Source organism: Equus quagga, chromosome 7, assembly GCF_021613505.1.
Source record: "Equus quagga isolate Etosha38 chromosome 7, UCLA_HA_Equagga_1.0, whole genome shotgun sequence".
NCBI lineage: Eukaryota > Metazoa > Chordata > Mammalia > Perissodactyla > Equidae > Equus > Equus quagga.
In genome coordinates, this window is record NC_060273.1 from 9693219 (window position 1) to 9709045 (window position 15827).

At 46.6% G+C, this 15827-nt stretch overlaps 1 protein-coding gene across 1 annotated transcript; it reads right to left on the minus strand.

Moving 5' to 3' along the window:
- Positions 1-4585: 4585 nt before the first annotated feature.
- Positions 4586-15699, minus strand: RSL1D1 (ribosomal L1 domain containing 1). The gene is given in 10 exon segments (XM_046665215.1): positions 4586-4905; positions 4907-5197; positions 7267-7566; positions 9436-9561; positions 9646-9739; positions 12095-12196; positions 12286-12434; positions 12969-13107; positions 14707-14846; positions 15542-15699. Coding segments are annotated over 10 exon segments (1632 nt in total). The 5' UTR covers positions 15641-15699; the 3' UTR covers positions 4586-4713.
- Between the last annotated feature and the right edge of the window lie 128 nt (positions 15700-15827).

The following is a 15827-nucleotide window of genomic DNA, read 5'->3' on the forward strand; positions in this document are numbered from 1 at the left end:
CTAAGTGGAAGAAGCCAGTCTGAAAAGGCTCCGTACTGTATGAGTTCCGACTATATGACATTCTGGAAAAGGCAAAACTATGGAGACAGTAAGAAGACGAGTGGCTGCCAGGGGTTGGGCGGAGGCAGAGATAAATAGGCAGAGTGTAGAAGACTTTTTAGGACAGTGAAATTACTCTCTGTATGATACTATCATGGTGGATACATGTCGTGATACACTTGTCCAAACCCATAGAATATATGGTTTTTGTGTCTGGCTCCTTTTTCCTTACTATAGTGTTTCAAGGTTCATCCATGTTGCAGCATGTATCAGTAGGTCATTCCATTTTTTTTTTTTTTTTTGAGGAAGATTAGCCCTGAGCTAACATCTGCACCTATCTTCCTCTACTTTATATGTGGGACGCCACCTCAGCATGGCTTGGTAAGTGGTGCATAGGTCCACACCAGGGATCTGAACTAGCAAACCCCAGGCTGCTAAAGCAGAGCACACAAACTTAACCGCTGTGCCACCAGGCTGGCCCCAGTCATTCCTTTTGTTTTTTCTTTTGGTGAGGAAGATTGGCCCTGAGTTAGTATCTGTGCCAGTCTTCCTCTATTTCGCACATGGGTTGCTGCCACAGCATGGCTTGATGAGCAGTGTGTAGGTCTGTGCCTGGGATCCAAACCCACGAACCCCGGGCTGCTGAAGTGCATCATGCGAACCCAAGCACTACGCCACCAGGCAGGCCCCAAGTCATTCCTTTTTATGGCTGAATAATATTCCATTGAACTGATATCTGTATCACGTGTTCTTTATCCATTCCCCAGTGGATGGACTTTGGGTTGTTTTCAATTCTTGTCTATTATGTACAACGCTACTCTAAATATTCACGTACAAGTCTTTTTGTGCACATATGTTCCTAATTCTCTAGGGTATACACCCATGAATAGATACAGTAACTCCACGCTAAACTCTTTCAGGAAGCGCCAGACTGTTTTCCAAAGCAGCTGCACCATTTTATATCCCCACCCGCAAGGTAACAAATGTTCCAATTTCTCCACACCCGTCTCGTTATTGTCCGTCCTCTGGCTTATAGCCATCCTAGCGGTGTGAAGCAGGATCTCACCGTGGTTCATCCATATCTTCCTGACGAGTAATGATGCTGATCATCCTTTCGTTTGCTTGTTGGCCATTCGCAGAGCTTCCTCGGGCAGGTGTCCATTCAGAGCCTTGGCTCATTTAAAAAATTGGATTTTCTTTTGATTATTGAGTTGTAAGTGTTCTTTGTATATTTTAAATACAACACTCTTATGAAGTCATGATTTGCACTATTTCCGTCTGTAGTCTTTTCACTTTTTTGATGGTGTCCTTTAAAGCACAGAAATTTTAAATTTAGATGAAGTCCAATGTTTGAATTTTTCTTTTGTCACTTCTGTTTGAGGCGTCATAGCTAAGAAACTATTGTTTTATCCAAGGTCCTGAAGATTTACTCCTGTGTTTCCTTCTAACAGTTTAAGCTCTTCTATTTAGGCCTATGATCATTTTGAATTTTTGTGTATATGGTGTTTGTTAAGGGTCCAACTTCATTCTTTGGTGTATGGCTAACAGACACCCCAGTGCCGTTCCTGGAAGGACTTTTTCTCATTGAATTGTCTCGCCACCCTCTTCGAAAATCAGTTCAGCATAAATATAAGGGCGTACTTCTGGACTCTCTCTTCTATTCCACTGGTCTGTCGTTCTTCTTCTAGTTCCTTCCCATAATCCCCATCAGCACTTCCTCCAGAAACACACATTCTAAGTTTACACCAGTTACTGACAGACATTAAGAGAAGTTCCCCAGCCTCCGGGTCCACCTCCTTGCAGCCAAAATGCTGCCCCAAAGCAGAATTCTGAGGATGCCACTCACTGGACTTTAAGTTCCAAACCATTAGTCTGGGGCCGGCCCCGTGGCCCAGTGGTTAAGTTCGTGTGCTCCGCTTTGGCGGCCCAGGGTTTCGCCGGTTCGGATCCTGGGCACGGACTTGGCGCTGCTCATCAGGCCATGCTGAAGTGGCGTCCCACATGCCACAACTAGAAGGACCCACAACTGAAAATAGAAAACTATGTACTGGGGTGATTTGAGGAGAAAAAGCAGAAAAAAGAAAAAAAAAGATTGGCAACAGTTGTTAGCTCAAGTGCCAATCTTTAAAAAAAAAAAACCTGTTAGCCTGCCAAGCCCAGTACTGTACTCGGCAGTTTGTAGGTTAAATGGTTAAAGGATGCGTGGATACGTGGATGCCCAAGTGAATGAAAACTGATGTTAACCTGGTGGCTCACTGGCTGAGTTCAATGAAGTTTCTGAGACTGTGTCATCAGATTTTGTGGGAAACCTATAATGAAAAGTTGTGTCAAATTCACATTATCAGCCAATGTCTTTTGGAAAGCTAACAGACATTTTTCAGGTAAGTCAAAATTATACATGTGCCCTGGTTATTTCCTGGAACTTCAAGTATAGGAAACTCCCTGAGTTAAGCAAATGGAACTCGTTAATCCTTTTAAGACAATGTTGAACCAAGACACAGAATCTGGAGTTAAATATAAACACCCAAATAATTTGCCATTTTCTCTCCCAGGACCATTACACGGCAATGATCACTATAATCAAAATTTTATTTGCAGTCTTTCATCACATGCATTAATTCCTTTAAGACCCAAGGGTTAATGAGGGCTTCTTATGGTTCATGGTGCTAATTGGAAATCTTGGTGGTGTGACTATTAACACACTAATTGTAGGCAGGAAAAACAGTAGCAACTTAAGAAAAAAAATGTAGGTAGTGCAGAACCTTCAAATATTTAATTAAATGACCAAAAAAAAAAAACTTCTTTGCTATTTAAACCCTTGAACACCCATGAACTGAAAGCAGACAAAGGGTTTTTAGTCTGGGGATAAGGGTACGACAGCAATTTCTTTGCATCTTCATTTAAATATTTCTCAAGGAGGCTATGAAATACAACGTGACCTTTATTAAACACTGAACTGTCAAATACATTCAAGGCATTTAAAGACATTAACATTTTCATGCTCATTACAGTTCCTAAAAAACAAATTAACTAAAATTCAAACATTTCTTCAAAACAAAAACGTCACAGACTTCTCCCACCAGACCTGGTTTTCTCCACTAAATCTCGATAGTACGGAGGATGGATCCAGAAGCCCAGCTCTGACTTCCAACGAAACATCAGCCGCGTTCTAGACCTCTTCACCCACAAGTGTCATCTACTGCAGATTCCCAGTGCCCCTCCGGGCCCTGGGTGGACCACTACTGGCTCACAGCCCTTCTGCCACCACTCAGCTGTCCCCTATACTCGTTAGCCTTGGAAATCTAGCACCATGATTTGGACTTTTTCGTTGCGATTCATAAGTATCACCAATTCCTCAAGTGTGGCCTTCCATTGTCAAAAAACTACCATTCTTCTCAAGAAACTTAAACCTTTTTGCAAAGTAGAGAACACTGAGAATTAGAGCGAAGCGAGCCACACATAGAACAGGAAGGTAGACATCCGCACCGTATGCAACAGCTCAAAGAATCACTTGGCGTTGCAAAATCTTTATCTGGCCAGAGGGCGGGATTAAAAAGCCATTCGGTCCCCAGGAACTCGTCGTGTTGAGAACAGAGCACATGACTCTGTACAGGAGTTGGCCCCACGCAAGACAGGAGACGTGAATCTTCACCTTGGAACAAAGTGAAGCAAGTCTCTCAGCCCACCTTCCCGTGGAACCTGGTTTTTATGGAAAACAAGTCAATTAAGCCTAAAAAGACAGTGGAATTGCAAATTATTTTGCACTTGAGAGGCTTTCATGATATAACAGTTAACATTAGTTTGTGCTGCTAAAAAGCAAAAGCTGTCTCAATGCCGAAGTGACCCCAGGACTTGCTGGAGAACCACCTCAATCTTTTATTCCTGTCGTCACGATGCTTCTGGACCACGTGATCTCTGCGAGCATGCCTCACTTTGGCCTTTCCTGTATTACAGAGAATCCGTCACTTCCTGCTAGAGATGTGTACCCCAACTCAGATCCAGTGAAAAGCCAAGGATCTGGGAAATCATTTACTGCCTCAGAAATATCTGACAATCACCCAAAGTTTAACGGTCTGCCCTCCGAGCTCTCCTTCCTAGAGGAAAGCTGTATGGGGTGAGGAGGGAGCTGGAAGGTGGAAGCCTTCGGGAAGATAATGCTTACTTGCCCCTAGCACGCAGGGTTCTTTGCGGCGCCTCTATGGGAACAACTCCATGGGAATCCCCTCACCAAACGTGCGCTAACTCAGTGACTGACAACCTTGGCCGACCACCACCTGGGCCCTGGAATCAATTATTTTGATTTTGATTCCAGGGTCTTTTCCAAGACCCACCGAGATACACCATCTCAGCAGGAATGCCAAGAAGCCCAAGTTTCTCCTAAGTTCCACGGCTGATTCACATGCAGCGGGCCCATCAGTGGCCTGCAGACCAGCTCTGGAAGCGTCTGCACAAACTCCTGTAATGGAGTCTGTGAATACATGGCATAAAGCAGGGGAGGAAAAGGGCCACATCACAGGCATTGGAGTAAAACCAACGAGACATGGAATGCCTATAGCACACTGAGAGCAAAGGTTACACTTTAATAATAAAAACACCACCACAGAGAAGCAGGGTATTTTCCCGCTATTACATTAGCAGATACACAGAAGAGCAATAAAAAAAAGTGGACTGACTTCAAGCGACTGTTTCTGACGCCCATGAACATAGACCAGAATTACTTGTGGGGGTTTTCAAAATCTTTAAGTCCAGGCCTCGCTCTTGGAGAAGGCTGCAACGGGGGCCAACAGCTCTTCGGGATCTCTGAGGCTTCCTTCCGGGTGAGTCACTGATTTCGGTCGACTGGGGCACCCTGGGTTTTTTTGGGCCACTGTTTGGGGGTGTGGGAAGCTTTTCTGGCAGATTTACCAGCAGTCGTGAAGAACTTGGCCTCTGGCTTTTTGGGAGTCTGCCTTGGGTCTTTCTTCCCCAGTGAGGAGTTCCTTTCTTTCTCCAGCTCTTCTTTGACTCTTGGCTTCTTCCCTGGGCCTTTACCTGGGGTCTCGGGCTCTGCAGCTTTCGGGGGCTCCGAAGCTGGGACGGCCTTTCTCTTCTTCCCACGAGGTGTTTTGGGGCCAGGACTCTGTTTTGGAGACTTCTTTCCTGTGGCATGCTTTTGTATCTAAGAAAGAGAGGAAAGTTAAATCCGGGGGGAAAAAACCCAATTGACAATGTGATTCTAAGAGTTACTGTTTTTATTATTAACACCCAACAGGTACACCGCAGCATGATGAAATGAGGAATGACTTTTCTTTTTGTCTCGCAGACATTCTGAAAGGCAGCTGTATTCCATTATCAATGACTGTAGAAAGGACTCTGGGGGTCTCCCTGGTCCCAAAGGAAAACCATCTTTCCCCTTGGCCGAGGGTAGGGACTCCCGGAAGCGCCCCTGGGAGCAGAGCAGGGGGACCTATGAGCTAATCCTGATTCTTCTTCCCTTGCACACAGCTTAGGGCAGGGGGTTCCCAAACTGTGGACGTAAACCTCATTTCCCAAAGTCAGATTCAGAGGTCTCCGAGGGACTGTTACAGGCCAGGAATCGTGGATTTTCCAAGTGCCCAGATGACTGCTGCTGACCCAACCTCCTAGCAGGGGACTCTGTCACATGCAGATGTAGCTCATATAGACCGAAACAACCAACCAAACAACACTCTGTTTTTGAGTAAATACAAATCAACAGATTATGGAAAATTTGAAAAACATCAAAAACATAAAACTCCCTAATAACTCTATCACAGAGCAAACTATTATTTACAACCTTCCCCCATGAGTATGCATGTATTTTAAAGCCAAGCATTATGCCCTTTTCCCAAATATTTCTTCTATATTTCCTAAGCACTATAAACTCTTACTAAACGTTAGCTCAAATACCTTTACAAACACTACTGCGAGGGCACATGACATTTTCTCGTTTTTGCCTCTAGGGTGAATGAAGATGAAACTTCAGTATATTACTACCCTGATCATGTTTCCCACTTGGGTTCAAGGACATGAACGCCTCGACAGCTCGTGACACACCCCCCCAGTCAGCTATGCTCTCCAATCTTCAATTTCCAACATATGATAGCCAGTCCCTTTAGAAGAAATTATAACAGCTTACTTTTTCTAAAAACAATTATACTTGCTTACAGTTAATATACGGATCATTTCTGTTAATTTCAAGTATATTAAAAAACTCAACACCAGCCCTGGTGGCCTAGGGGTTAAGTTTGGCGTGCTCTGCTTTGGTGGCCCAGGATGGGTTCCTGAGCACGGACGGACCTACACTGCTTGTCTCTCAGTGGCCATCCTGTGGCAGCAACCCACATACAAGAGGAGGAAGATTGGCAGCAGATGTTAGCTTAGGGCCAATCTTCCTCAGCGAAAAAAAACCCCCCCAAAACAACTCAGTAGCACTTTGGGGGCACTTTCACTAGCAGATGAAAATTTTACTACCATTGGAGATTTTAAGGCTCACTGTTAGGACAAAACACAAGAATAGGTTAAGTGCTGTAACAGCCTTGGGACACCTGGCGCAGGCTGTGCCCTGAGCTACGATGAGTCTCCTCTGCACCCCTGTGAGGGCCGCCTGTTAGTCTCTTAGGGACCTACTCCCCACTTATTTTCAAGAGGTCTGCACCAACAGCTGGATGGATACTATACGAATGAGTAAAAACATCAAAGAATCAAAAAATAAAAACTCAGTTCTTTGAAATGATCCCCTCTGAAACCCATGAAGTCAGATCTCTGTTGAGGACCCTGGGCGGCGGGTGTCCGAAGCGTTCAGAGGCCGGCTCCAGTCGCCAGCTATGTTTCCCACGACTAACTCTGCGCTGATCCAGGACTCACCTCACCTCCAGAAACCGAACCACTGTCCAAGGGTCCGCCCAGGCCTGCTTCCTCACACCACGGGCAATGTTTCTCACAATTATTAACACGTCAAGTCTCCCTGGATTCCAAGGTACGTAAAAGGTTGTGTTTACTACACATCATTCCAATATTTAAAAGAAGGGTAAACTATCTCCAGGGTTCTCGGGACTTTTCATCTATGACTTCAAAATGTGTGGTAGAAGAGGTTTCACCTGAAACAGATTTCTACAAACGATGGCCCCCACCTGTGTAACACTCCGACCTCCTTCACTCAGCAGTGCTCAGCTGACCCCGAGGGCTGCGGACTCAATCGTCACGACCATTAAACGTTAATACAGATACCTCCACGTTTTCTTTCGCGGGAGTTTTCCCCAGTGGTACCAGCACTGGAATTTCATCTTCAGACTCGTCCTGCACTTTAACTTGGGCTCTTCCTCCGCTGGCCTCTGTCTTCTCATGCTCTGGGGTCTCCGCCTTCTGGAGTGCAGGACCCTTCGCTGGAACACCAGTGGCAGGGGCCGCCTGCTCTGTAGCTGGGACGGCTTTAGCCTTCTTCTCAGCCCATCTCGTGGGCCCCTTGTTTCTTTTCTTCGCCGTTTGTTTGTCAAAATATTCTCTTCTTTTTTGTTTTTTCTTTGCTTCCTACCAAAAAAGCCCAGCATAATTTTAGTAGGAGATCCTTTTGTTGGTAAATAGATGGCACAGACTTAGCACCTGCAGTTCTGGGGGTTCATGAGCTCCCTGAAGGGGCCTTGACCTGAACGAGCTCCGAGCAAACAAACCCCACTACCAGCATTTGAACCCCAACTCCCCTGTGCCTGTGAGTCATGGCCAAACACGTACTTTACGCGCTCAATTACGTGTCACTGTGCAGAATCCAGGCATCTAAGGACGCAGTGAGTCTCACTTATAGGTGAGTTAAGAATGATCCTGAACTGTATAGTATGTGACGTGGATTACAGCTCAATAAAGCTGTTACACTCTCCCGTCTCACCCCCAAACCTGACTTTTTCCCTGCCTCAGGTTGTGGCTGGAGTTAAAACTGTACAAAGTTTACGCAGCTAGAGGCCCAGCATCCTCACCAGAGTCCTGTGAAACAGCATCTACAACAGGGCCCCAATTCCATTTTAGCAACTCCAAAATCCTCGCAAGGTCCTCCACCAAATCAGCTGACAAATGGCAAAAAACTCCGACTTCCTGCTTCCAATAACAGCAGTCTGTCTTATGTTGGGTCAGCCTCCCAAAGAAAACAAGTAAGAAAGTGGGATAAAACAGTAAAAAAGCAATTTTTTTTCCATAAAAGCACTGATGAGTTGAACAAACTATAAGAAATTCAAATCAAAGACCCAGTGGGGTAGGTGAGCCAGAAGCCATTTTTGCCCCGAGCGTGTGTGCTGATCCCTAACTTCTGTTCCAACAGCTACGTGGTACTGGGGGCGGGAGAACAGCGAGAAATCAAACCCAGTGGCCACAGCCCACACCAGGCAGGGATTCCAAGAGGAACCCCTCCCACCCCCCCCTCAGTAAGCTGGACCTCCGGAGAGTCACACCCGCAGGGGCAAGACAACAGGAGGGGGGCTGTGAGGGTACTGCCAAGGCTGGCTCTGAGTCATGCAGGGGAACTCAAAGCCTTGAACGTGCTCTCAGGTGGTCCCGGGCAGAGCGGCCCAGGGGGCCTGGCCAACGTAGATGTGAATCCTCCAGAGAAAGGGTCTTCATCTGACACCTCAAATTATTTCTACAAATAATTTTCCAAGTGCAATGACCATGACACAAAGATTACCAAGGACCTAAGGAAGCTGCAGGCAGAGCCAACCACCAAGGCTTCTCCTACGTGAGTTATCAGACAGACATCCAACAACGATGCTCAACACATTCCAAGAAATCAGAAAAACTGGGAGACTATTTACAGACAACGAGAAACCAAAGAAAGTAAAGCCAACCTGAAAAAGGACAAAGCAGGGAACTTCTAGAATTAAAAAATAAAGAATAAATTTGAAAACTCAGTGGACACAATTAACATGGCTGAAGAAAGAATTAGGAAGCTAGCAGACCGGTCCGACCAATAGCAAAAAGTGTGATTTTCTCCCCTTCTGGCTTCTTCTGCAACAGCACCAGCAGCCCTGAAACCTCAAACCAAAACCAAGAGGTCTCTGTTAGCCTAACACAGCCTTAAGTTTGGCCCGTAAGTAACAAAGTACTTAATAAACTAGATTGTGGTTTTCCTCTCTTAGCTCCTCTTGCCACTGCACAGCCCTCTCCAAAACCTAATTAGCCCTTTTAGGAGAAATTAAAAAGTAAGTATGCACTTATCTCTAAATACCAGACATCAACATCTTAGCGTACTTGACTCGCTCCAACACTACTAGTCTCATGTGTAAAGCGGGAACAGTGACCAGAGGCACAGCGCTGGGAAAACACTGAAAGGCAGGCAGGAGGGCACCACTTCCCTCTTCTTGGGGCCGTTTCTATCCTCCATTAAGCCTGTCCAGTATTTAAAATCCTACTAACTTTTTTCTTCTGACTAGGAGTGCACACGCCTTTGGCTTCATCTTGACTGCTGACAAATGAAGAGAAGATGGGAAGGGCGACCGATTTCTCAGTTTTCACGTACAAGAGTTTCACACTCTCCCACTTCTGAAACACAGAAAAGAGCAACATCAACTCCACGTTTCACTTCTTTTAAATGAACGATGAGTTGATGCGTCTGCAGGACTGTACCTCTGGCAATTTCTGTGAAAGCCGTTTCGTGACAGCAACAATGTTTTCCACGATGTGCTGAACCTGCATTCCAGTGTGACCGACGCGGATAGTACTGAAATTGAATCAAATATTAGAGAAAAAGACTGAAAAATCATTTGTTTTCAAAATAAAGCACAGGCAGGTATGTGAAAAACGTAAATGCACAATCTTAAAATTTTTTTAAAGGTAGAAACCTTAAAATCTTTAGGTTCTAAATATATTTTAAAGGAAGGTTATCATCTTTTGTGTTCTAAAAACACTCTCTCCTGCAATGTGTCACGCAAGCTGGTGATCGAGAAGGTGCCACCTAATGCGCGAGGCTGGGAGGGTCAGTGGGCAGGGCCAGGAGCTCTACCCTCAGTCTAGAAACCACAGGGCAGGGAGTCGGCCCTCAGCTTCTCTGAGGGCAGTTACCCCAGGAGTGGCTGTTCTGAAAGAACTACCCCCGGAAGGTCCCCCTGCCATCTTCACAGTTCCACTGCTCTGAGCCAGCTGCCACCTCTAAAGCAGTTCTCATCGCTCGTGTAATAGCGTCTTCCGGCCAAGAGCAAGACCGCCCTTTCAGCTGAAGCAGAGTGCAGACATAAGCCAAGGGGGAAGCCCAGAAGTGCCCACAGCTCAGCCACGGGGTCCGTCTGTCCCTGCCAGCCCCCAACCTCCCCACCCTGGGAACCAAACGGCAGGCTCACTGTTGGCTGGGCATCTATAGAATGAGGATGACAGAGGCTGGTGCTCCTACCTCCCTCCAGCCAAAGACGGGGGCTGTGCCCACTGTGTGCCCCCTGCCACCTACCTGCAAGCGCACCCTTGGCTTCCCAGTGGAAAGACAGCAAGAACTGGGGCCAGGGAGGGAGAGGAGGAGGAGGATAGAAAACCACCGTGGTGGGAAAGGGTGGGAAAGGAGATGAAGGAATGGTATACGTTTTGTATTGCTTTTTATCCGTTGTCCACAATTTTCCTTAAACTGTGGGTTTGGGCTTGGAAAAAGCCCAGGGGCGGGAGACTGCTACTCCTTTATCTGCCTTCATGGTGCTGCCCCCTCCTCCCGGCTACTCACTGATCCCATGAGCCAAGACTTTGATGTCAGCCTATAACCAAAGAGTGGGGGGTCCAGGTCTCACCGCCCACTCTTCTCAGCTGCTTAATTATACCCAACGCGGGGTCTTCCCACCTGCAGGCAGAAGGCAACACCAGAACCCACCTGTCCTGCCCAGCCATCCCCTACTCTGGCCTACCTGAAGACACTCTGCTGAGGGCTGGCCTCCCTGGCGAGCAGAGCCAAAACATCTTGCTAGTCCTGTTTTATGGTGTGCGTGACTACTGGGAACACATGGGCTCCAGGGGTTTCTATGAGAGGTTTCTAAGGGCTGTACCCTAGAGCTCTGCCCTATTGGCAGCTGTCCATCCCAGTCACCAGATCAAGTATTTTACAACATGATTTTGAATATGTTTACAACTACCCCTCTCCCCTCTACACTGCCATGTGCTCACACTTCACCCGCCTCTCAGCCTAATAAACAAGGCTGGGCTGCACTCTCTGTTCCCTGGAAGCTGGGAAGCAACTGCTGCCCCCAAAAGTCTTATCTGGTATCTAAGGCCAGGGGTGCGGCTCCACTCGCTCAGTATCCTGGGTGAGATGCAATCAATGCGACAATGCAAAGAGCCCAGACAGGCCGATGAGACAGGATGGACGCAGAATTCCTTAACAAGAGGTAAACCACGCCCGAGGCAGCGGTCTTCACAGGAAAGGATGATACAAGGTCAGTCAACACGAAAGCCCAGAACTGCCAATGTTCTCTAAGCCTCTTCCTACTCTTCTCGCCTTCCCTACTATCTAGAGGCGCCCTGTCCATTAGCCACTAGCCACAGGGGCCTATTTATATTTACGTTAATTAAAATCAAATAAAATTAGAAATTCAGCTTCTCAGCCACTGGACCCACGTTTCAAATGCTCAACAGCCACTTATGGCAAACAACTCCCGTCTGAAACAGAGCAGATACAGAGCATTCCCACCACTGCGGCACGTTCTATAGGACAGCACTGTTCTGGAGAACTAGATCCCTCTAAAGAATGGATTACAGTTTTAACAGAAGGATCTAGTTTTATTAGCCCCATCTTGTGAAAAAGACTTCATGCAATCACTATGAAACACAAGATCAGGGGCCGGCCCCGTGGCCGAGTGGTTAAGTTCACGCACTCCACTTCGGCGGCCCAAGGTTTCCCTGGTCCGAATCCTGGGCCCGGACATGGCACCGCTCATCAAGCCATGCTGAGGTGGCGTCCCACACGCCACAACTAGGACCCACAACTAAAAATATGCCACTATGTACCAGGGGGCTTTAGGGAGAAAAAGGAAAAATAAAATCTTTAAAAAAAAAAAAGAAACACAAGATTAAACACAGGTGCACATTAATGCATTTTCCCTACCTGCAAGAACCACTCTTGGAGATGTTTAGGACAGTGCCACCTATAGACGCGTTGATCTCTCTGGATAAATTCTTGGCCAGAAGATTCACAGGGATTGGAACTCTGTAACAACACACAGGCAGTTAGGGCACAATGCACGTACACCGGTAAGTGTCGTGCTGCTGAAGGCCAGTCGCTTCCCTGAAACTCACTTCTTCCTGTTATAGAAATGTCTCCCTAGGTGGGAGGGCAGCAGCCGCCTGATTCGCGCGTCAGTGAGGAACAGGTCGAAGCTGCCCAGGAGGCGCAGCTTGGCTTCGTAGGCTTTATATTCCTTTTTTAAAGTCCGGAGGGGGATAATCTAGAAAACATAAGAAAGAGTAAACGCACAAAAAGCTAAGAACCTGAACAAGAGAGAGAAGAAGAGATACTTGGGCAACAATTTGTGTTCGGACTTTAACATGTCCTTGAGCCATGTTGAGTATCCACGGTGTGCCAGGGACTAGGCTAAACGCTGGGGGACAGAGCCAACAGGTGGGGAGTTCAGCTAAAGAAACTACCCCAACAACTACAGAACAGGGCGAGAAGTGGAGTCAGAGGCAAACGCAGGAGCTCCGGATACAGAGGAACGACCGGATGGAGGAAGCTTCCATCAAATCTTCAAGATACAAAAGTTACGGACACACACATTGATCCTTTAGGTCAACAAACCTTGAGGGCTCATCCATCACGGGGAAGATGAAATATGCCCTGCCTAAAGCCAATGAGAACTAAATTAAACAGAGAAAATTAAATTCCCGAGAGAAAAATACTCAGTAATATAGGAATGTATTACTTATCACGTCAACTGAATCCAGTCTTTTAATTGTCTCAAAAGTATTAACCTGTTTCCTACCTGAGAAATGGTTTTAATTCCATGCTTGTTCAAAAGCTTTTTATAAAAATTTTCTGTCTTTTCAGGAGTTACATTGGGTTCGTCCTTGGTAAATAAACAGATGTCTGCTAAATCTGATCGAATACCATGGGGCAAGGCCCTGCAAAACACATGAGAAGCAGCCAAGGATTAAAGCGATATAACGGTCAAAATGAATATTTATATTCAGAAGACACAAAAAGACAGAAAACAATAAACTCACTATTATTTCAATAAACTTCATTTGCGCTGTTTAAGCAAATACTCTACCGGGAACATTTAAAAATATATCTACTTTTCGATGGCACAGAGAAGAGATTTAAGATTCAAGTAAATCACCGAAAATATCCAAATCACCAAAATATCCACAGACCAAAACATCAATTATTTGGGATATAAGAAGAGTTAAAATATAATCAAAGACACCCAAAATAGTGCGTATGTAATTATTATTATTTTATACATTGCTACATACGCATGCATACTATATCTAGCTCCGTCAGGGCAGTTCCGATTCAGAACTGTACCTGGCAGAAAACTGAGCTCCATCAACAACATAACTCTCTAGAGCTGAAACAGAAAACATGGAGCAAACCAGAAGGACCGACCAGCAAACATGCGCTGATTATTGTTGAGTCTTAAAAAAAGGTTTAACTCATTTCCTAGGCCCACACATTCTGAGGAAACACTTTCTTAGTTTAAGGAGAGTGAGCAACATACAGCAGCGTGACTTGCCAGATGAGAAGGTTTAAGTGCTGCGAAGATGCCAAGTGGAAGAAATCACCAAGAGGAGGGCAGTTGGGAAAACATCCTGGAGAAAGTGAGAGGGCTTTCCAGAAGGGAGAAACTGGGTGCATAATGGTGTGGAATATACGGTGTATGCGGGATACATTAAAGCAGTGATGAAGGCAATCTGGCTGGGGCAGCTTTGCAAAGATTGGTTAAGAGAGAGTCGGAGGGTCCAAAGGGTCTTTCCAACTTGTAACATTCTGCCCCCCTTGCCCTTTTATGGGGGAAAAGAACAGAAACAGCTATCCCACACACTGCTTTCTCTAACAGAGCTGGCTTTTTGACACTTAGGAAACAAAGGACTCCACAGAGAAGCAGGATTGCCAGATAGAATACAGGACACCTAGGTAAATCTGAATCTTTTTTTTTTTTTGTATAACCATGTCTCAAATATTACATGGGACCTACTTATACTAAAAAATTACTCTTATTTCTATTCGCTAAACTGGCAACTCTACAAAGACGGCATTTCTAACCTAAGGCTCCTAACAGTAAGAATGTGTAATTGCCACAAGTTTCTTTTCCACAAGGAGTTCACGGCCAAGTTTTCAACAATCTCTGTATAAAGGAGCAAGCCTGGGGCCTCAGGAATTTTAGCTTGGAAATAGCTTGACTTGGAAAGATAACAGATTCTAGGAAAACATAAAAGCTGTTCAATTTATTCTACCTGTGTTCTCTCAAAAACCAGCCTTGGTTGCAAAAGAACTGCTTAGGTTAGTTGTCCACCAACCCCCCAGAAAACTCGTGAAAATTTCTAGAAAATTTAAGCATGCCTGAATTCCTATGGTTTTTAACGGCACAATTATTTATTTCAGCTCAGATTTTTATTTTGAGTTTGCAAAGTTCCCATCAGAAACTAAGTTGTAACTGTTAAAGTTATAAAGAACGGCCAAGCAGATAAGATCAGCAAATGCAGAAAATCAGAACTTACAATTTGACCCTGAGTTCTTTACTTGGAATCTTCCATAACACCACCATTAAAAAGAAATTTTCATTTTCATTCAAAAGCAATCCATTCGTGTTTTTCCTGGACCTGGAATGTGCCAACAGAGCGTCCACTGCCTTTTTAATCTGCAAGGTGGAGATACACAAACGAATTAAATGTCCATCTAATTTAGCATTTGCCCCCTCCCTATACCTTTTTCTTTTTCTGCTCAAAGTCCATTCTAATAGGCAACCTCCACAATCGTATCTATTAGGATCGCGCAAACTGCGCTCAAAGGAATGTAAGATCCATCAGAGACCGCCTTCGTACCCGCTTCTAGCACTCGAATACAGCAAAGCGTCTCTTTTACATAAAACGCTGCGAGATGGAACACGCTCCCTCTGCCCTCAATGATGAAGGCAGCGATCCCAGTAAAAGCGCCATACACGCTGCCACTAGCATTCACCGCGCACCTACTATGTGCCGGCCCCTGGCCACAGCGCGTTGCATGCATTACCTCCCCCGATCCTGGAAAGCGGAGGGTAGCGGAGCCCCCTTTAAATACCAGGCTGGGGAAATTAAGCGACTTGGCTCAAACCAAACGGTGAGGAAGCAGGGCTGGGTGGATCTCACCCCAGAACCCCAAGTTCGACCTGCAATCCGATTCAAGAGGCCCAGGCCGCAGGGCTGCGGGAAGCGGGCGCCCACCGCGCGTCTAAACGGGCGGGCAGGCGGAGCGCACGGCCGACCGCGGCCTCCCCCGGGGGCGCGGAGCCCACACCGCGCCTCACAAGGCCACGGCCTCCCCGCTTCCGAACCGCCCTCCCCAGGGGCCACTCACCTGCTCTGTGTCCAGCTGCTCCAGGGCGGCCGGGGTCGCTGGAGTCGTGGCTGAGGCCGCGGTTGAGGCGGACGCCTGGGTCGCAGCCGAGGTGTCCATGTCGCTCCCACCTCGTGCAGACGCACGAACGGAAGCTCGGAGCTGGCTCCTCGTGCGCACGCGCGAGCTCGGGCGCGTATCCGGAAGTCAGGGGGCGGGGACAGGACGCTTTGCGTCACTTCCGGGAACGCGGGGTCATCCCAGGGCGCCGCGCCGTAGGGGTTTGGCGGGCGCGCGGGAATAGGTT